This window comes from Penicillium rubens, assembly GCF_028828025.1.
Source record: "Penicillium rubens strain IBT 27055 chromosome Unknown utg000002l_segment0_segment0, whole genome shotgun sequence".
NCBI classification, from domain to species: domain Eukaryota; kingdom Fungi; phylum Ascomycota; class Eurotiomycetes; order Eurotiales; family Aspergillaceae; genus Penicillium; species Penicillium rubens.
This window is the reverse complement of record NW_026890600.1, coordinates 925,630-944,784: the sequence shown is the minus strand read 5'-3', so window position 1 is coordinate 944,784 and position 19,155 is coordinate 925,630. Positions and strand designations below refer to the sequence as shown.

Genomic DNA, 19,155 nt, shown 5'->3' with positions numbered 1-19,155 from the left:
TTCATTTATGCAGCTCTTTATACCCTAATAGTTTGATGCGGTCTTTAAATACTTCTGGACTTATTTTCCTCAAAGCTGGGCACCTCCTCGAGGAAAGGGTTATAGGGCATCTTTTCATCTATTCCGCTTCGCCGCGGCGGTATTTTCTATACATTAAGTTTACATGATGGTTCCCTTCGTGTATTTTCCTTTTATTCTATGTACCTTGCTGCTGCCAAGAATTCCACCAAGATTGGTATATCCTCACATAAAATGATTATGATAATATGAAAAATCAATATATACGAGAGAAGGTGCTTGGACGTGAGCATTCCGAAACATTGGCTAGTCTCAACATTCTTTACACTTCCTAGATCAACACGTTAATCATCAAGAGGCTTCAGAAGCTCACATGGAAACATAAATTTATACTGGTAATATCCCCTGAAGCACTGTAAACACACATAGTTTGCAGCGGGCTGCGGTCTGGAAGTAATTCTAGCATTATCTTTCCTTCAAGCAGGCCATCTCTTACGTGCGGACAGGGTTGTGGGGCGGCTGTTCCGTTTAGCGGCGCTAGTATTTCTCATACATCAAGGTACATGATTGTTTCCTTTCCGTGTATTCGCAATGTCGGTAATCTTGTCTTATGTACCTTTCTACTGCCAAGAATTCCACCAAAACTGGTATATTCTCAGGTAACATAATTTTGATGATATAAAAAGTCAATATAGGTCGCTAGGTAGGCGAATCAATCTAACGTCGCCTTTCCTATTCATTTCAGACGCTTTTGTGGATGATCTTGGCGTCACAGTAGTAAACAGTACATTTTCTAGTAGCGCGCGCCGTCCTGTAATCCGCCACTTTAACAGTTTGTAATCTTTGTTAAAAGAAAAAAGATCGAATAAGAAATCACATAATCATTGTTTCTACTACTCTCGGGCAATCTTCAATTTATGGATTGAGAATGACGGCGCTCGAATGTGCAAGTACCTGGTGGGCGTTTCATCACACAGGGCATTTCATGTCACCGGGATGGGGGTTACGCATATTGGCACCTTTCGTTGGTAGCAGTGAGGGTCATGTGACGAAGCACCAACATGGTAGGAATGTTTGCATGATTTACTCCTCGATAGTATTGTATTGTGTTTACTTTCATCACTTAATTACACGCTTCTGAGTTCTCTTTGAGGTCGGCCGTTGCTTGCGCGGCAGCTGCCAAACTAGAGATAATCAAAGTCTGAACCCTAGCTATGCTTGTTCAACAGTGATGAAAATAAGTCACACGCAATCTTCAATGTAGCCCTTATCACAGTAAAATTTCAGGTCTTCCTCCAGTGGTAGAATTATCTTCTGTTCCACCTCATCCCTGAAATCGCCATCTTCTAGTGATTCAAAAGCAGCATCCAAGCCGCCTATGCATCTTTTCATGACCTTCTTGTAATTAGGGCTGCAATCAGTGGAATTAGCTAGTCGCTTCGTCAACTCAACGGTCACTTGTCCTGTATTCTAAATTAAGGGTTAAACAAGAGCAGTTTCCTAAGGATTATTTGGGGATTCCAAGGGTACATACCGAGTCGTCATATGAGTTATTCTTCATAGTTTCAATTGATTGCCGTTCGATCAATTCCAGCAACACAACCCCAAGAGAGAACAGACAAGGAACAGATCCACAATTGCTTAATCCTGAGGTAAAGGCCATTGAGTTTTGCTTTTCTTCAGATCCGAAGCCACGCTTAATCAATGGGTTGTTAAAATCAATTTTCCCATCCGAAAAGCATGGGAAAGAGATATCAGACTTGTTCCAATAGTCCGGAAGCCATTGGGTTGTGTGAAGCTGCATTACAGAAGAGGCAAGCTTAAGCCCGAGTCGATATCTGTGTACTAGGCGGAATTCTCTGTGGTCAAGAACTGCAGCAAGGGAAATTGTTTGTATGGTCTCTAAAGCTGCTGAAATTTGATCCAATGCTAGAACACGGATACGATGCCGGCAGCCTTGGCTATTAGCCAGATAGCCTAGCCATCCTGATTGGATTGGGCCTTTGATGACAGTGCAAATGTTTGGTAGTTCTGAGGAAGTTGAGTCTGCTGTTTGGACGGTGGATGAATCTGCGAAAAGGTTCACTGCCTTGTGAGATATTGTCTCATGACAAAGCCGAGCAGATAGCAGAGGCTCTATCTCTACTTCCCGCCAGTTATACGGAGGTGTCAAATTGGGCTCGGCACGGTCGAAAGTGAAAAGCGTGCGGAAAAAAAGCCTCTTCGCTGTGATGCGTGCGCTACGGAATTCGAGTTTCATGTTGACTGTGTGCCCGAGAACGCATTTGCAGATCACTGAGGTCGAAAGATTGGCTTGAAAAATTTCAAAAAGCTCGATAGCGTGTCTCCGTATTCGTTCATAGTGCAGAGTGCTTCTTTGCAAAACACTATCTGCTAAAGATGTGGGTTTATTTTGTTCTGTAAGCTGAGACAGGAAGGTATTTAGCCCACGTGCACGCTCGAGATGCTTTTTGATATCTTCTTCGCCTAGGACTAGCGTGATTTTCCTCCACTGTCTGCGAAAAGTGGATTTGTCTAGTAGAGCGGGCTGATACGGGTTAGCTAGTCACGTTCGGCCCAGAAGTCAAAACTGCAGCGACTTACATGGGCACCCTCACGAGTCCCCACCGTGTCTTGGATCTTAATTAATACTTCATTCATATCTTCCACTGTCTCCAGATAAATAGCGACCGACTTTTCTATGAGGTAGTCGCTCTGAAATGGGATTCCCTTGCGCCAACGGGCGTCCTGTGGATTTTGCATCATTTCTTGGATATCGTTCGAGCTAAGACCGTAGTGCATGGAAATATTTTCTAGGAAAAGTTGGCTGGAGTTTTGGAAGCTGATCTGCTCGCGGGAGAGGTCGCGGACAATGCGTTTGAGTAAATGTCGGTAATGAATAAAATCTCGTACTCGACCTTTCTTGTCCGCATAGAACTTGAGCCCTTCCACAAGAATAGGGAAAACCGCCAGAGCTAGCCCCACAACCTCGAGTCCGGAAGCCATCGTGTGTTGATAGGAAGACCGCTTTGAACGGAGAGGACACTCACGAGGCTCTTATGTGACGAACTGACTACCCCGCTTCTGTCGAGCACAGCCACCTACCCCTCTTTGCGATATAGTTTACCTTGAAGACATGCACTGAAAAAAATTTTTAGGCATGGTGATGGCACTGTGTCGTTGTTGTTGAAAGGACTAACGAGTAGTAAAAGATCAATTGAAGCTTAAAGCTTATGTATCTAGGTGATTATCGAGGGGTAGTCGCGAGCATAGAGCTGAGTTGTCAAATTGCCCCGCTGTCAGGTGACCTACCAAGTGACTAGGAAGGGAAGACTCGTCGTTCTGGCTCCAGGCTCCTTGTTCTGTCGAGGGTGCAATATGTCTAATTCTCTCCGTAGTGATATTTGCCCAACATCGGCTAATCTGTATCTATCCACTATACAGAAATGAATGCCGTTAAGATTGGAGCAACGACTCGTGAGGGGCATTGAGGTATGGGGTATCAATTGTATGATAATTTCCAATATATTACAGAATAACTCATCATGTGATTAGAGTTACAATACGTTTCGAGAGGTTGAAATTATCCAAACCGGACATAGATTAGCGTGTTTCAGATTCAAGTTTGGAAAAGAATCGAAGAGAGTAAAGTGGTGAAACTGATTTCGAGCGCGTCTGTACCAGGGGGTGTTTCCACGTTTCGAGAGAGCGTCCCTAAGAAGGTGCCTTTCCGCGCTCAGCACCTTGTCCTAGAAGCAGTGCAAAAAATGTTGGAGCAAAGTGGATTCCGCTTTGTCCAACGCTGGCTACCCCAGGCGTGTCGGTCGGCCGAGTGGGTTTGTGCAGAGTCAATGGAGCTGCACAGACTCTTCCCACTTTTGAACCAAAATAGAAAATACGCATCTTCGAAAGATTTTCACCAGATATTGGCTAAGCTTCACAGCCTAAGGCATACAGTGTCCAATATACGCCATGCGGCAGTCCACAGAATCGTTCAAGATAGCGAATCCTTGCTTGAAATGCTTCAGGCTGCTGTTGCTTTCGCTAGCTGCATAGGCGATAAGGAATGTACACAGCAACTCGAATTCCTTTGCAGTACTTTGAATAATTTACTGTTTCAAATGAATGAGCGCTTACACCATCTTCAGCAGAGGGTATTAGTTCAGATTCGGATATGTCACTCCCGTCCAGCAGAGCTGATGCAAAGGCGTGCCCTTCTTCCAGAGGCAGTCCGAAGGTTGACAGAACAAAGCGAAGACATGTTTGATTTACAGGTACAAGGCATCTTAAGAAAGAACCTATTGTTGTGTTGGTATGAGGCAAGCAACCAACCCTCTGCTTTACAAGTCTCCTGAGTGAGATCTTGTTTCAAACCAGCGATAGGTCTGTCATGTCACGTGATGTAACACGTGGGCGACGCGGCAGGTAAAGAATGACCCTCTGCGAACTTGCAACTGCCATCCGCAACGCTTGTGATTCAAAATGTCCACTGAGATTGACGAACTACGACGCCTTTTAGCAGAGGAAAATGAGAAGACATCCAAAACCAACCTTCCCGCTTCCCTTGACGGTGTCCATAACCACTTCTTCCATGGTCTCGCAGTTCAGCAGGATAAGACACGATATACGCGTGGAGATCCCGCCACCGCGACCAACAAACTGCGCCCCAGAAGACTCAAAGCCTCTGGCTCTTTCGCGAAAGAACAAGAGGACATTTAGCGGTTGCTGATGAATTCTTCACTTCTCTTCATACCCTGGAAGAAACTGGAGAGACACCGGGGGCAGCTTGTTGGCTCGGAACTAAGCCTTAATCGCTTTCTTCGCCAGACCGTGGAGGACCATGTTTCGAAAATCATCGAAGAACTCTACAGCGATCCAAGACTGAGACAGACATTTGGGTTGAGAGGATCGATACGCTTTGAGAACCACTCCAATACACTGAGCCCCGAGTGGAAACTTGAGGAGCGAATGCAGAATATCGATATTCGTGGTCGGCCACGACGTTCACCGCGTCCAGCTGCCCGAGAACAAAGCGAACCAAGCACCATAATGACGCGTGGCCGGAGAACCTAGGCTCCGGCGCGAAGCAGCCGGCCTCGTGCCGATCAATTCTGCGTCTACAACAACCCCCAGCCAATCATCCGAATCGATCCATCGCGTTGCAGCTGATATCAAATAGTACAAATCTCCGCATAAGGTGATACTGGGCCGCATCTATGAAGGGCTGGAGGATATGGATATTGATGAGGTGGCTGAGCAACAAGATGATGAGTTCCCGAAACTTCCGTTCCGTCGCGCGATTGCTGGACTTCTTGTGCAGCCACATGACTACATTATTCGTGCTGGTACGGAAATTGAGGTGCTAAGTACCGGCGAAGCTGATATTTATCTGCGAATTGGAGAATTCCGGGACGCTTCTGTACCACCTCTGTTCCAAAGGGAGATGTTGGGGACTTCACCGGCTGGAACCCCCAATCAAATGGCCCAAATCGTCTTCATTTTACCGCCGTGGGAGAATCCCTCGCCTTCACTCTCCAGGCGCTCAAGTTGTGGCCTCGGCATCAAGCTTGGAGACAAAAAGCAATCGACTCATTGCCAAGACGGGAAGTGGTAGTGGCAGGTATTTTGGGCAGTATCTGAGGAGGTACCGTCTTCCAAATATCGGCCACCAAGGACGAATGGGTTACTTCGAATATCTCCGATACAACGGCGTCCCAGGCGAAACAAGCCCGGTGTTGGTGGTTGCCAGCCAATAGACGCACAACGAGATGCAGACGAGGACCAATCTGACCCTGATACGCCGAGATGGGACCCACATATATGGCGCAATATCAGACAGGGACAGCCAACGTCAATCCATATGGCACCAGCACTAGCTTCGAGGGAGAGGGGGTATCACCGGTATTACTGCACGTTGAAGTGTCTACGCGGAACATTGAGCCGGGGAGAGCTAGATCAGGCTTGCCCCAATGTCCTTGACCATGGAAAGGGCACCATGTTATAAATGCAACCACTTGCCTCAAACGGTTGCGGCGTCAGTTGTTTCAGACAGTTAATGCAGATTGTGAAGTACTGGGAATTCACGGTTCTCGGGGTGCTCTTTTGAAAGTTACGCTATCTCGCACGGATATAATGTACCTGCAAAATGCACCGTAGCAGAGTTTGCGGAACAGTTTCGGCACGAAGCTGCTGTATAGGACAAACCTCTTTACCTTGGAAGCATCGAATTGGCTCATCCGTACAGCTACGACGGTGCCGCATATCTTGAACATATGATGTTATCGAATCCGGGAGGACAGCCTGTCGACCTGGCACTGAAGGAAATGAGTCGAGATTGCTTCAATGCCAAGATGAAGGAATCGCTCTCAGAATGCACCTTCTGCATGTTCTTCATAGAGATCCAGCCCCGCGAAATTGGCTGTACAATCCAGAAAGCAAAAGGTAGTATTTATGATTTTGAAAGGGCCGAGATGATCCTGGGGATAACGTCGCCAAATCGGAAGCGGATGCCACGTGATGGGATTGTTTTTAAACAGAGCAGTGCAGGCATTGTGAGGTCGGAAGGTTCAAACGAGGATCCAGTAAACGTAGTCACGATTCCAGCGATCACGCTAAGTAACGTAGATTATGCTCAGAATCTTCGTATCAATAATTTCGTATATTTACGCTTCGTAGCCGTCGGAAATTCTTTTTTTTTCCTTGGATTGAAAACACTATCATCTAATGGCGAATTACATTCTATGCCTAATTACAGCCGTACACGGATCAGATCCAGCGTGTGGTATGATTAATTCGTGAGACTTTCCACTGTCGTTTCCAAATCTGCTCAGCCTGGGCTTCTCGAATTCTGGATTGCTCAAGAGCAACACGAAGTTTGCGGACTGCTTGAAACACCCGTTCATTGTCAAGCGGTCTTGCCTCTGGCTCGAAGTGATACTGCAACGTCAACTCTTGGGAAACATCAATAATCGACATTGTCAAATTGAGAAGATTTTCAAAACAAGACCGATAAAACTGATTCTCGTTCTCCTGTTGATCCCGTTGACAAATTCTTTCTTCCTTCAACTCTTGAAGTGACAGGCGGTTTCGTGACTTTGAGCACTTCAGACGCGTTCGGGTGGTTTCCAATGCCATGGTAGAACCTCGGGCCAGTGCAATCTGATGATCCAGAGAATTTATTTCTGGTAGGTCATGCCGAGGAGGAAGCATCATTGGCATGGAACTCAACATGTCTTTCGGAGATTCCGGTGAGCGACTGTAAATACTTGAGGCATCATCTGCAGACGGATGCTCAACCGCTTTCAATGGCATTTTGGACAGTATGAATGGCGGCATACGTTTACTTCATACCTCGACTATCTTATATGTGTGCGAAGAACCAATCCCTGAGTAGGCGCTTACAATGTAAAGGCTGAAGACCAATCCAGTGTCATTTTCTTGCGGGTCACTCACTCATTTTGATAAAGACTCCATTTTCACGTTGCTTTCGCTTTGCGGTATGGCGGAATATTGATATTCGGAAGCATCCTTATTTCGGCGGCCATAGTCGAGGAAGATAATACGGAAATAAGATACAAGATCAACAACAAATATACAGTAGAAGCACAGATCAAAGAAAACGCGATGTCCAGCTAAAGCGTTCTATACGGCCTTCAATTGAATTGGATACCATCACGGGGCAGCATGGGGCGGACAACATCAGTATCCGTTTCTGTAAACTTAGGTGAGGGGTAAATGAAAATCATCCATCCATCCTTTCAAGAGAAATTGGTTAGTTGAATGTGGTTGACTGAGGGAGTGATTGGTTTAAATGTGGTTGAGTGAAGAGCAGTTGATTGAAGAGCAGTTGATTGAAGAGCGGTTGATTGAAGAGTGGTTGATTGAAGAGTGGTTGATTGAAGAGTGGTTGATTGAAGAGTGGTTGATTGAAGAGCAGTTGATTGAAGAGTGGTTGATTGAAGAGTGGTTGATTGAAGAGTGGTTGATTGAAGAGTGGTTGATTGAAGAGCAGTTGATTGAAGAGTGGTTGATTGAAGAGTGGTTGATTGAAGAGTGGTTGATTGAAGAGTGGTTGATTGAAGAGTGGTTGATTGAAGAGTGGTTGATTGAAGAGTGGTTGATTGAAGAGTGGTTGATTGAAGAGTGGTTGATTGAAGAGTGGTTGATTGAAGAGTGGTTGATTGAAGAGTGGTTGATTGAAGAGTGGTTGATTGAAGAGTGGTTGATTGAGTAGTGGTTGATTGAAGAATGGTTGGTTAAAGTGTGGTTGGTTAAAGAGTGGTTATGTGAAAGAGTGGTTACGTGAAAGAGAGCTTAGTGTCATCTTCGTTGAATCAGCTAGACTAACACTGTATACTTGACCCTGCAAAGGCGCAATACTGCCTTGTAAAGTGATATACGGTGGTCCTCTACACTATCCTGACTCCTAACTCTGTCTTCATAACATATATTTCAATCAAACATTTCAATTATGCGCCTTGAAACCCCTTCCGTCCTTGGACTAGCCGCATCTGCTCTGTGGTCAGTTACTTACTACACCACAACTGACTGTTCAGGCGCGGGGAAAGAGGTTTGTTGGAGGTTACGAGGCTGGGTGCTCGACTCTGGAGAACGGCATGGAATCGGTTATGGTCTCTACCGACGGTGTCAACAACGTTACCTTGAGCACGGGTAGCAACTGCAACCCTCTAATCCCAAGCGGTGTAACCGACCTCTGTGTCAATGCCGCTATCCGTTCCTTCTTATCTTTTTGATCGTAAGTCATTTTTTGTGCCATCCCCACCGCAAATATATCTGCAAATTAACATTGCAAGGTTTATTAAAGCCCTGGAAATGCGCGGGATGGGTGTTGATAGAGGCTCAGCCAAGAGGTCAAGATGGGCTTCTAGAATCTGCGTGTCATTTTCTCTATATATAGATCTCAGTTACATGTATCCAGACGCCTTTGCAATTTTTTCCATTCGAGACCATTGTAGCAATCTCCACCGGAGAATCCAAGGAAAGCTGCGCTCGCAGTTAGTTTCAGCATATTGTCCTTTTCTTGTTACGCTTCAGTGTCATGCCTGTTTTTATTTAGGGGTTGGTGATTGTGGGCCACAACGATCTGTCAGTAAGACTATTTGCCATCTACAAATAGTAGGTATATCCCTTTCCTCATCGACAATACCTTCTTCTCAAAGCTTGTTGGGCCGGGCCATCCCATCAGATACATCCTTGCCACTCTTTCACCATGCACTTCATCCTTTTTCTAATATTGAGCCTGGCGTGGCTGGCTAACGCTACCTATATTCCCTCCTTGGTCAAGGTCAATGCGGCTGACATTGCTACTCGTGGCGTTAACGGATATCGTTCCGTGGCATACTTTGTGAACTGGGTATGACCTTCAACCACATATTCCACCATAAAATCAAATAACTCAACAAAGTCTGTCAGGGCATCTTCCAACCTCAGGACATCCCAGCTGAGAAACTAACCCATGTTCTCTACGCATTTGCCAATGTCCGAGCCTCTGGTGAGGTGATCCTGTCGGACCCTTGGTCGGACACTGATAAGCACTACCCTACTGATTCCTGGACCGATACCGGCAACAATGTCTATGGCTGTATCAAAAAGCTTTTCCTACTCAAAAAGAAAAATCGCAAACTTAAGGTTCTTCTGTCGATTGGAGGCTGGACGTACTCTTCCAACCTCAGGCTGGCCTTTGAAACTGAAGCGGGACGCCAGAAGTTTGCTGGCAGTTCTGTCGAGTTGCTAAAGGACTTGGGCTTCGACGGTATTGATGTTGATTTTGAAGTGAGTTTTCCATCTCGTTCACGGTTTTTGATGCTAATGTCAGAAGTATCCTGGAAATAACAACGAAGCGGACCAATTTGTTGATACCCTACGCCGTCTTCGTGAGGTATTTTCATGCTTCTTTTATTTATGGGTCTGTAAAACTAAACATATTCAGGCCTTGGATGTATACAGCTACGCCAACACAGGCGGCTATCACTTCTTACTCACCGCTGCATCTCCTGCTGGTCAGTATCATTCGTTCAAACTCCTCAACAACGCTAACCTAATTTATAGGCCCTGCCAACTACCTGAAAGAGCACCTTGCCCAGATGGATCGGTATCTGGACTTCTGGAACCTGATGGCCTACGATTACGCCGGAAGCTGGGACACTGTTGCCGGCCATGGCGCCAACCTGTTTGCATCCAACAGCAACCCAGCCAGCACTCCCTTCAATACGGACCAAGCAATCGATTACTACACCTCGCACGGAGTGGCCTCTTCCAATATTGTTCTAGGTATGCCGCTGTACGGCCGGGCGTTTACTGACACCAGCGGCCCTGGCCAACCTTATAACGGTCTTGGTGTTGGTGGCTGGAGGGATGGTGTGTGGGACTACAAAGCTCTGCCTCAGACCGGCTGCAAGGTCACAAATTTGGACCAGGAAGCTGCTAGCTACTGCTATAGCTCGGGGTCGCGTTTGTTCATCAGCTATGATACCCCTGAGGTTGCGCGTAAAAAAGGTGAGTACATCAAATCCAAGGGGCTTGGTGGTGGTATGTGGTGGGAGCTTAGTGGTGACAAGCAAGGTGATGACAGTCTGATTACCACGGTATGTTTCTTAGTCCACTCGCATTTCATTATCTTACTTACTTTGAACTCGCAGGTTGTGAGTACTCTTGGAGGCACTGGTGCTCTGGACAAGACCGATAATCAGTTGAGCTATCCTATTTCCAAATACGACAATTTGAAGGCCTGCTTTGAGCCTTGATCAACTTGCTTGCTCAATAAAGAATTAAAGGCTGGCAGCTGGTGCATTGCATCCAAAGTGGACACAATAAATTCGCCCTCGCGCTCATCTACCAGCACTCCATCTACCACCAGAATTAAGTTCTAACTAGTGCGAGATAAAATAAAACTATTGCCTTTCATAACAGAAACAGAAACTCACTTTCCCAAACACCTTTTAATATCTGCTTCAGATTTTGTATTGTTGGTACGTCGACACATTTCAGCTTGAAGGTTTATCCTGCGCCAAAATTTCCACAAGCAGAGGGGATTACAATGAACAATACAAGGAAGCCTGCACACTGGCCAAGGGAATCGCTATTTGTGCTGGGAAGAATAAGTTGAGATATCTTGATAGAATTTTGAAATGGACGGCAAAGGAGTTGGTCAAGCACAGTAGTAGTAGTAGATTATTTCATTACCCTGTCCCCTCCCAAGTTGATTTAACCACTAGACCAAAATACGAATCCGTACCCAGCCTAGTGGGTTGTGGTTTAGAATACAACTTCGCGAACGATATGCAGAATACGACAACTATATATCTTCAGTTATGTACATGTAGAGACATCCACTTCCTGACACTAACTTAGAGCCTCGTCACGGCCTTTCGTGGCCCACTGCCGCTTCAATTGTTAGGCTGCTCTCATGGCGCACGACTATGAAACCTCTGTGACGCCTCGGAGAAGTCCAATACGGCCTGAATCGTCTTCGCCTCCGGGACGGTGTCTGGTTTATCTTTCCCCCTTCGTCTGAGCCTCCCACTCTGTAGAGGCTCAGAAAGACCCGTGATGGTACTGTGAAAAATACGTTGTAGGCAAAGATAAAGTGCTTCCATATATTGGTTTTTTATGTTATCCTTCAATACAAAACGAGATGTAAGAAATGCTCATTCACCTCCTGCATGATGCACACGTGTAGCTTCAACTATATAAGGCAAGATATGATGTGAAAACTTTCCGGCATACTGTACTAAACCTGATAAGCTCTAATTAACTAGCCTGCGGCTCGCACTGGCAGAGTAGTTCTATCTACATCAGACGGCTGCAGATTCGCAAGAGCATTTGCATGCCGGGGTAGACGTGAGAGTTGGAGAGTGATCTGCAAGGGATATCCCAGTAGCCGATTTGCCGGCTGAAATTAAATCCAAAGATGGACTGTCTGTAGGCGTCGACGTGAATATCGGGGTTGGAGATTGATCAGCACGGGGCGTCTCAGTAGCCGATTTACCGTCTGAAATAAAAGATGGACTGTCCGTAGGCGTCGACGTGGATGTCGGTGTTGGAGATTGATCTACACGGGCTGTTCCAGAAGTGGACGTGCCGATTGCAGTTGAGAACGAGGACTGACTGGCTGTAGAGATCGGCGTGGTCGTCTGAGAGGAACCTGTATTACCAATGCTACACCCACTGGGCACCTTAAGACCGTTTTCTAGCATACAACTAGACGTGTCTCCCTGTCGGTTGAGGAAAGACACAGTGCCGTTTTTGTTGACTGTCACCCAGGCAACCTGCTCTCCATTTTCAGTGCCACATATATCAACTTTCACCGACTTATCGTCGGAACCGGCACCAATGAAACCTAAAGAGTGTTAACAATAGCGTGAGGGCCTTTGATTCAAATTGGATACTCACCCGAGCAATCTTTGCCTTTCAGCTTAGCAAAGGTTGCTGAGTAGCCTGTACAGCCGTGGTTATTCTGAGACCACACTCTACAGTTGTTCTCGCCGTCATTGTCCTCAATAATAGCCAAATAACTGCCTGCCACAACATTCCCGATAAGTAAAAGGTAGTTGAAGGAACGCATCCTGGACTATGCGCGACTTCAAGGCAATCAAGTGCGATGATGGCGACGACTGGCTGGGACCGAGGATTATTTATGCTCGAGACTGAATTGTGCGCTGGGAGCGGGAACGAAGCTACATTAGATAATGGAGAGAAAAGTACTGGCCTCAGAAAAGAGGTGACAAGACTGTCTAGCATGCCACAGATTGGACAGCAAAGCGGGGGTAGGTCGTCCAAGTCGTGGTTGTCAAAGAACATACGTTAAGGCGATCCCAAGAAGCAATTCGACTACTGTAGTTGGGCCCGCAATTTCTGTTTGCCCCTAGCATGTTTCCTTACCACTCATCAATTATTTGCCCTGCAAAGTATGTATCTAATGTTTAATGCTCACTTTATTTCGATGGTGCAAAGAACCGTCTGTAAATTCAGTGTCTTCAGGTATTTACATTAAACCGGAAATGTGACGGTTCTTTACAACAAGAATGAGGTGCGTTTCTCTTTTTGCATTGTGATTATCAAATACACTGCCAGGTGGTGCACTGGCGCCCACATGAAGACCAGTATAGACAAAAGAGCTTTTAGAACAGGTACAGTACAAGACAACAAGTCCGCTTTAAAATCAAACTTGTTCAACAGTTGAGACAGCGCAGGTCAGGACGCATACTGTAACCCGCTACACTGGCAGCTCCTTGTATAAGTTAATTCTTTTTGATTCAAGCAAGTTGAATGGAGAAGACAGAGATTCGGCATATTTATTGAAAGGCACTAATAGCCATTGAGGTACGCTCTTCGAAGTCCATTTCTCGATACTGAGCAGGTTAGCAAGATAAGAAAAGGATATTTGATCATAAGTCTGCATAGACGTTGGTCGAATCCCAACTTGTTTTCGACGCTGGATAGCTTCTGTAATGGCTCTTATTAATTGAACTATTCTCATATCGCATTACTGTGCGGTCAACATGCCGAGGGCAGATAAATCCTAGAGCGGTTAAAGTTGGGTGCGGTCAAACCCAACGGTCTAGATTATCTTAATTCAAAAACCACAACTACGTACCGGTAGACCCTTTGAGAGTCGAGGCTGGTTAAGCTTGGGTGTCATCAGGTTTAATCACGTTTCATGTCGTGAATGCTGAAGAGTGCTCCTAATCAGTGGCATCTTAGACCAGGTGAGCAGTATTTTTCATTCTATATCGTAACCACTTCAACAGATGGCCACGCGCTCCCCCAGTTACATTTAGGTTGACGAACGACCAGAAAAAGCCCTCACATAACCCATTCAACATCTATTCCCTAATAGCCCCACTCCTAACAACTTCAATTCAATGTTTACAAGCTCGCTTGCTGGCATAGGCAACATGTCGAGGAATTCCTTCGCTAGTACAACGAGTCTGTTGGTCTAAGGAGGATCGCAGATCAGCTTAGTCTGCAATATATATAAGGGAAGACTTCTTGTGCTCTACCTTGCCTTTCACCATACATATATATTTGTGCAGCAGAGCAATAAGGTGAGATATGATATAGCTTGCCCTATGACTGGGGCATTTGCTGATCCTATCAGAGAAACATGCTTGGCTCCGTCTCCTGGCAATGCGTTTGCTGTGCTAGCAGAGACACTCAGTGCGTGAGAGTTAGATCTATGAAGGACCAACCCGCATCACAGTTCGCGACAATTTTGATGTTCCTACTTCCTTCAAAGCGACATATCTGCATTCACACTATATGCAAAGGATGTGTTCACGCGCGACAATTTGTGTTTCCAGACGAACAAATGAGCATTATTTGGAAGGCCAGAGTCCAGTCGAAATTGTTCACGCCAATTCCTTGGAGAAAGCAAAGCTGGCATCTTTGGCTACCAAGCACGCAATGCCAAGAGATCAATCAACTGATAATGGATAGCGGAGAAGTCCGTCTCAGTATCTACATGGATACATTCTTACTGTGAAATATTTGTCATCACCTGCCTATTTTTTCATGGAACTGCTTGTGCTCTGTTCTGTGCGCGGCGGTCCCTGGTATTTCAAACGATATCATTATATTTAAATGTACTGGCGATCAATCCCATCTAACGCTACATCGTGGCTGTAGCAATTATGACCGGGCGCAATATTCAGGAAACCATTACAATCATGCTACGTCTTCTTTGACGGCCAAAACAGTGCAAAATAGATCGGTCTCAAACAGGCCTACCGAAGAAAAACCAGACACAGTGCCCACCATTATTTAAAAACGAATAGATATCTTGGTACGCTCAAGGTGAACAAGCAATCTCCATTCAGGTGTTGTGTAGGGTTAAACGCTGAGGATCATACGGTGCAGCATTGACAGCTGCCATACAATATACAAACTTACAGAGGTATGAGACATAGCGCGTAGGATTGGGTCTCAGTAGGTGTGGCGGTTGGATTACATCATTCATCGAATCATTAGCCTCATCGCCTAGGCTGCCGCCTATCTCCTTATCTGGTAGTCCGACGGGATCGAAATCAGTTTTATTCGATTTTATATTACCGTACTGGATATTGCCAATAATAGGTACTTGTCTTCAGTTAATTAAGCAGAACAGATAAAGGACACTGCAAATATAATTTGACAAAATAACAAAGAGAGTACACACACACAATTTATTAACGCCCCGGAAAGGCAACATCTACTATACATGTCATAATATATACAGTACTGTGTCTCCTCAGAGCCCATACATAAAGCCTTGCAATATATGTCATCTCAGATGTCCGTATCGCAGCGGATCCTCGTGGGTTAGTAATTTTGTTAGTAGGCTGGCTTCAAGGCGCTTCTCCAAGTGCCAAAGAGAGTACAGACACGCTCTAACTCAGTTTCACCTCTTTACTCTCTTCAATTCTATCTTGAACTCTATTTTGCATGACGCCATGCCTTTTATAGTTAGTCTACCTGCGATTCACATTCTTGGCAGTATCTGAGAACGGTAATAAACAAAGTTTCGAGTACACGCGCGTCGCACGCATCGGCCTGAAACGAAAGCAAAGGACAATAGATTTAAAAGTGATAGACAGTGCTCGAATGGCCCCAGTGAGGCGGAGATGTGTCTGAATCCAAACGGTCCAATGACAGAAAACCCCGGGCCGGCAAACAGAGTATGTCCGAGGGGTAAACAGTGTTCGAAAATTGCTGTAATCACAAATAATCACAAAGTTCTACGTAAGCTACAATGTGGTTTAAAATTAGTTCTCTAAAAGTCCTGGCTAAACCCACCTGAGACTTCATTTGGCTTAGCCTCGAGATACGTGCCAAATCAGATCACAGCCATTATCATAGTAGGCATAGTGCCCTATACAAATTGGAATCAGGCAAAGAAACAGAGAACTAAGATGGTGAAACTAATTTCTATGCCGTAGTCCAATACAGAGAATGACGAAAATGATGCAAGAGTGTACTCTTCGGGGAACTACTTGAGCTACACGGAGGGCCTGAGTATTTCAATTCGTGTTCAGGGTTTGGGCCTGATGAAGAGCGCACCTATCCGAACAGCATCAACCCAGTCGTGGGCTGATTTTCCGGGGATTCGTACAGATCCTTTCAGGAACACCTTGCGACCTTCAACCTTTTCTGGCCATGCGCGGAGAAGCATTGGCGCTGATGGCGGGACGGAATGGATGAACGATGTGATTAGGTAGGCAGTGAACGCTGGTTTGTGTTTGTGTTTGTGTTTGCAACAGTCCGCGAGAATTCGGTCCATCAATAGGGCAATGTATCCACCGAACAATTTACCGTCGTAGTAGCACATCTGCTGGGAAGGTGTCAGGAGTAGAAGGGATTCTGCCTCATATCCCAAACTATGGGGCTTGAAGGTTGGACGATAGCCTTCAAACAGTGAACGCATCATTTGCTCAGAAGGGTCGACAAGGGAATGCTAAGGCACAATCATCAGTATGCCGCCATGAAGAGGTTCCTTGTTGACTCTCACATGAGTTAGTTCAGGTAATTCATTGCATAACTCGCGGGGAGGTTTATGAGATGATTGCGCCAGAGATCGATATCCGCGAAAGGATTGAGAGAGAATGCGGTCAAAGTAAGCTTGTACATGTCTGAGGTAAAATTATTGGAGCAGTGCAAGATAACGACGGGAAGATTCCGGTCAGAATAGAGTGCTATATATATCAAGTAATTCAGAATAGAGTTTAGGAAAAAAGAGAAGAGGGTAAGAAGGTGAAATAGATTTCGAGCGCGCCTGTACGTTTGAACTTGCCTGTGCTTCTCTTTTCCGACAGCAACGCTCGTTTTCAGTAGCAGTCCAAATTATTGCAAATGACGATACCACTCTACGGTCCGCGTGGCGCCAGCTGCCAAATAATCAAACGGTCAAGTAAAACATCTGGTGCAGCAATGCTGTCGATTCACCCCCATTTGGAATCATCCCATACCATGCTAAATGGCCGTTGCAGTACATACATTAAATACTCTTTGATGGCATTACCCTCTAAATCGCAAGACTAAGTTTTCAAACACCGGGATTAACCGTTTTATCAATTGTTGCCCGTTTCAACTACACTTCATGAGCGAAACAAGTAAGATAAATATCGCATGAGTCACCGTAAGGTCATTGGCCATTTAGTTTAACGCAAAAGGAAACGTTCTTTTTACACTCAATTTGGCCTTCCCAACGGTCTCTGTCGTTCAATCAATCCATAACTCAATTTCCAGTTGAGTAGACAGAAGACCTCTTTCAGATATATATACACCCGCAGACACCGCATTCTGAATTACAGGAGTGGCGAGGTTGTAACATCGAAGCAATCGTTACTCTACAGTTAATAACCTGTCGGACTTCGACGAGGGCCATGAGCGCATAAAGAAGAAATGGCTCGATTGTAAACCTGACTGTAAGAGATGTTGGTCATTAAATGATTTAAGGGGTTCCCTCACTAGATGGAAAGACAAGCAGGATACAATATAGATCGCAAAACAAATAGCCAAGCAAGGGGCGTATTATCAGTTCTCGCTTTTGGCTTTCAATTCGTGTTAGCAGTTGAACCGAATTACATTAATGAGGGCCAAAGGGCTCAGCAAATTGAGTCCATCGTGGATGATTCTGACTCCACTTCTCACCAATATACTCAATAGTCAATACCGGTTGCCCCCCCTCCTCCCCGGCGGCGGGGGCGGCCCAGTACAGGAGTTAAAAGTGATGGGCGTATTAAGATCTTCGAACATATACTTTTACAATTCCTCCCTTCTCACTAACCCCTCCCTCCCGACTATCTCTTCCCTCTCCGTTGATGAACTGAACTGTCCCACAGTCTCATTCTCCCCACGAACCGCGATCGACACGTTCCGCTAAATATAAAATTTCATATTTTCGCGTCGCTATAAATAATTGAACCGGGTCACCTCACACACACAAAAAATAGAGAAAGAAGCACCATGACACCTACTACTATGATGAACACTAATTTCACACAGCCGGTCGAGTGCTACAACTCGCGCGACGCGGTGCCCGCCACCATGCCCTCCAACATTCAATATTACAATCAGGTCCCACTGTACCAGACCAAAAGTCCAAACAGAGATATGAAGGCTGTTTTGCAGTCTTGTTGTTCGAATGTAGTATGGATTTATGAGGATCCGGATCCTTGTACGGCTGTTTGTGATTCGCATACTGCAGCTGAAGCGAAGAAGACGATGTACTGCTTGAATGCTCAGATGGTCGTATATGGGACTAAAACTGAGAAGGGTTCTGCGGTAGCCAGGCGTCCGATGGGCTGGCTGTCTTTGATGGTTGGGGGATTGCGTTTGTCGGGGATGTTTATTTGATGGGAGTGAGGGGTCGGTTTTGCAATTTGTGATTTATAGGGTTGTTTGAAATGGACCTGGCTGTACATGCTGGGATGTGAGTATGAGATTCTGGAGATATGTTCAAGTAATATGGCTCAGGCACAAGTCGGAAATTAATTCATCAAAAGCTTGCCAGGTCTCCTAATAATGTGTGTCATTTCACGGAATTATACAGGTATGCAATATATTGAACTGAGTATACCAGGGAGCCTGCATGAAGTAGAGCATTCTATTGGTAATAAGATAGACCCGACGGATGAAATAGCTCTGGTGGTGGAGGTGAAAGCAGCGTAACCTTTTCGCCTTGGGCTATGCGCCAAGCAAAGATCGCGGAAACACCATGGACATAGTTACTCCATTTCCGAGAGTTCTTTCTCAATCTTAAGCAATCTGGGTGTTTCACATCCATGAGCCGCCCCATTGCTGTGGTTTAAATCTGAAGTCGATGCCTATCAGCCCATTCTTGGGCTTTTTCTCGAGGGATTCCACTCCAGAAGACTTGACCATTTGATAGGTATTGTCTCAATATTCTAACAAGAGGCGCTTGAGCTGACTGTTCGTCCGAAGGCAATAGAATTAACTTTTCACAATCCATCAGCACAGTTAAAAAGGAAATGAAAGAACACAAAGCCCTTTCCCTTCTTCAGGATTTGCGAAAGTTGTTGCCAGAAGAGATAGTAGTATAACACTAATACTACTATGTACGCGTCGAACGGACTCGGGAAGAAGGTTGCTTTGCCACCTAAGCAAGATTTAGCAACGTCA

General features: G+C 45.5%; 10 protein-coding genes across 10 annotated transcripts; 6 read left to right on the top strand and 4 right to left on the bottom strand.

The window, feature by feature from the left end:
- Positions 1-1,260: 1,260 nt before the first annotated feature.
- Positions 1,261-3,024, bottom strand: N7525_002810 (uncharacterized protein; the record flags this gene model as incomplete). The annotated part of the gene is made up of 3 exons (XM_002558426.2): positions 1,261-1,488; positions 1,553-2,566; positions 2,623-3,024. 3 exons carry the CDS (start codon positions 3,022-3,024, stop codon positions 1,261-1,263), a joined length of 1,644 nt encoding a protein of 547 aa, XP_002558472.1.
- A 1,476-nt stretch (positions 3,025-4,500) lies between these two features.
- N7525_002809 (uncharacterized protein) lies at positions 4,501-4,737 on the top strand (the record flags this gene model as incomplete). Its single annotated transcript, XM_061212459.1, has 1 exon — positions 4,501-4,737. One exon carries the CDS (start codon positions 4,501-4,503, stop codon positions 4,735-4,737), a length of 237 nt encoding a protein of 78 aa, XP_061069480.1.
- A 514-nt stretch (positions 4,738-5,251) lies between these two features.
- N7525_002808 (uncharacterized protein) lies at positions 5,252-5,632 on the top strand (the record flags this gene model as incomplete). The annotated part of the gene is made up of 1 exon (XM_061212458.1): positions 5,252-5,632. One exon carries the CDS (start codon positions 5,252-5,254, stop codon positions 5,630-5,632), a length of 381 nt encoding a protein of 126 aa, XP_061069479.1.
- A 1,151-nt stretch (positions 5,633-6,783) lies between these two features.
- Positions 6,784-7,329, bottom strand: N7525_002807 (uncharacterized protein; the record flags this gene model as incomplete). Its single annotated transcript, XM_061212457.1, has 1 exon — positions 6,784-7,329. The coding sequence occupies one exon, from the start codon at positions 7,327-7,329 to the stop codon at positions 6,784-6,786; it is 546 nt and encodes a 181-aa protein (XP_061069478.1).
- Positions 7,330-7,828: 499 nt separating this feature from the next.
- N7525_002806 (uncharacterized protein) lies at positions 7,829-8,251 on the top strand (the record flags this gene model as incomplete). The annotated part of the gene is made up of 1 exon (XM_002558422.2): positions 7,829-8,251. The coding sequence occupies one exon, from the start codon at positions 7,829-7,831 to the stop codon at positions 8,249-8,251; it is 423 nt and encodes a 140-aa protein (XP_002558468.2).
- Positions 8,252-8,488: 237 nt separating this feature from the next.
- Positions 8,489-8,771, top strand: N7525_002805 (uncharacterized protein; the record flags this gene model as incomplete). The annotated part of the gene is made up of 2 exons (XM_061212456.1): positions 8,489-8,542; positions 8,574-8,771. The coding sequence occupies 2 exons, from the start codon at positions 8,489-8,491 to the stop codon at positions 8,769-8,771; spliced, it is 252 nt and encodes an 83-aa protein (XP_061069477.1).
- Positions 8,772-9,247: 476 nt separating this feature from the next.
- Positions 9,248-10,781, top strand: N7525_002804 (glycoside hydrolase family 18 protein; the record flags this gene model as incomplete). The annotated part of the gene is made up of 6 exons (XM_061212455.1): positions 9,248-9,391; positions 9,451-9,810; positions 9,857-9,916; positions 9,968-10,037; positions 10,087-10,622; positions 10,677-10,781. 6 exons carry the CDS (start codon positions 9,248-9,250, stop codon positions 10,779-10,781), a joined length of 1,275 nt encoding a protein of 424 aa, XP_061069476.1.
- A 1,050-nt stretch (positions 10,782-11,831) lies between these two features.
- N7525_002803 (uncharacterized protein) lies at positions 11,832-12,601 on the bottom strand (the record flags this gene model as incomplete). The annotated part of the gene is made up of 2 exons (XM_002558420.1): positions 11,832-12,376; positions 12,430-12,601. The coding sequence occupies 2 exons, from the start codon at positions 12,599-12,601 to the stop codon at positions 11,832-11,834; spliced, it is 717 nt and encodes a 238-aa protein (XP_002558466.1).
- A 3,444-nt stretch (positions 12,602-16,045) lies between these two features.
- Positions 16,046-16,438, bottom strand: N7525_002802 (hotdog fold domain-containing protein; the record flags this gene model as incomplete). The annotated part of the gene is made up of 1 exon (XM_002558418.2): positions 16,046-16,438. The coding sequence occupies one exon, from the start codon at positions 16,436-16,438 to the stop codon at positions 16,046-16,048; it is 393 nt and encodes a 130-aa protein (XP_002558464.2).
- Positions 16,439-17,979: 1,541 nt separating this feature from the next.
- Positions 17,980-18,369, top strand: N7525_002801 (uncharacterized protein; the record flags this gene model as incomplete). Its single annotated transcript, XM_002558417.1, has 1 exon — positions 17,980-18,369. One exon carries the CDS (start codon positions 17,980-17,982, stop codon positions 18,367-18,369), a length of 390 nt encoding a protein of 129 aa, XP_002558463.1.
- Positions 18,370-19,155: the final 786 nt, after the last annotated feature.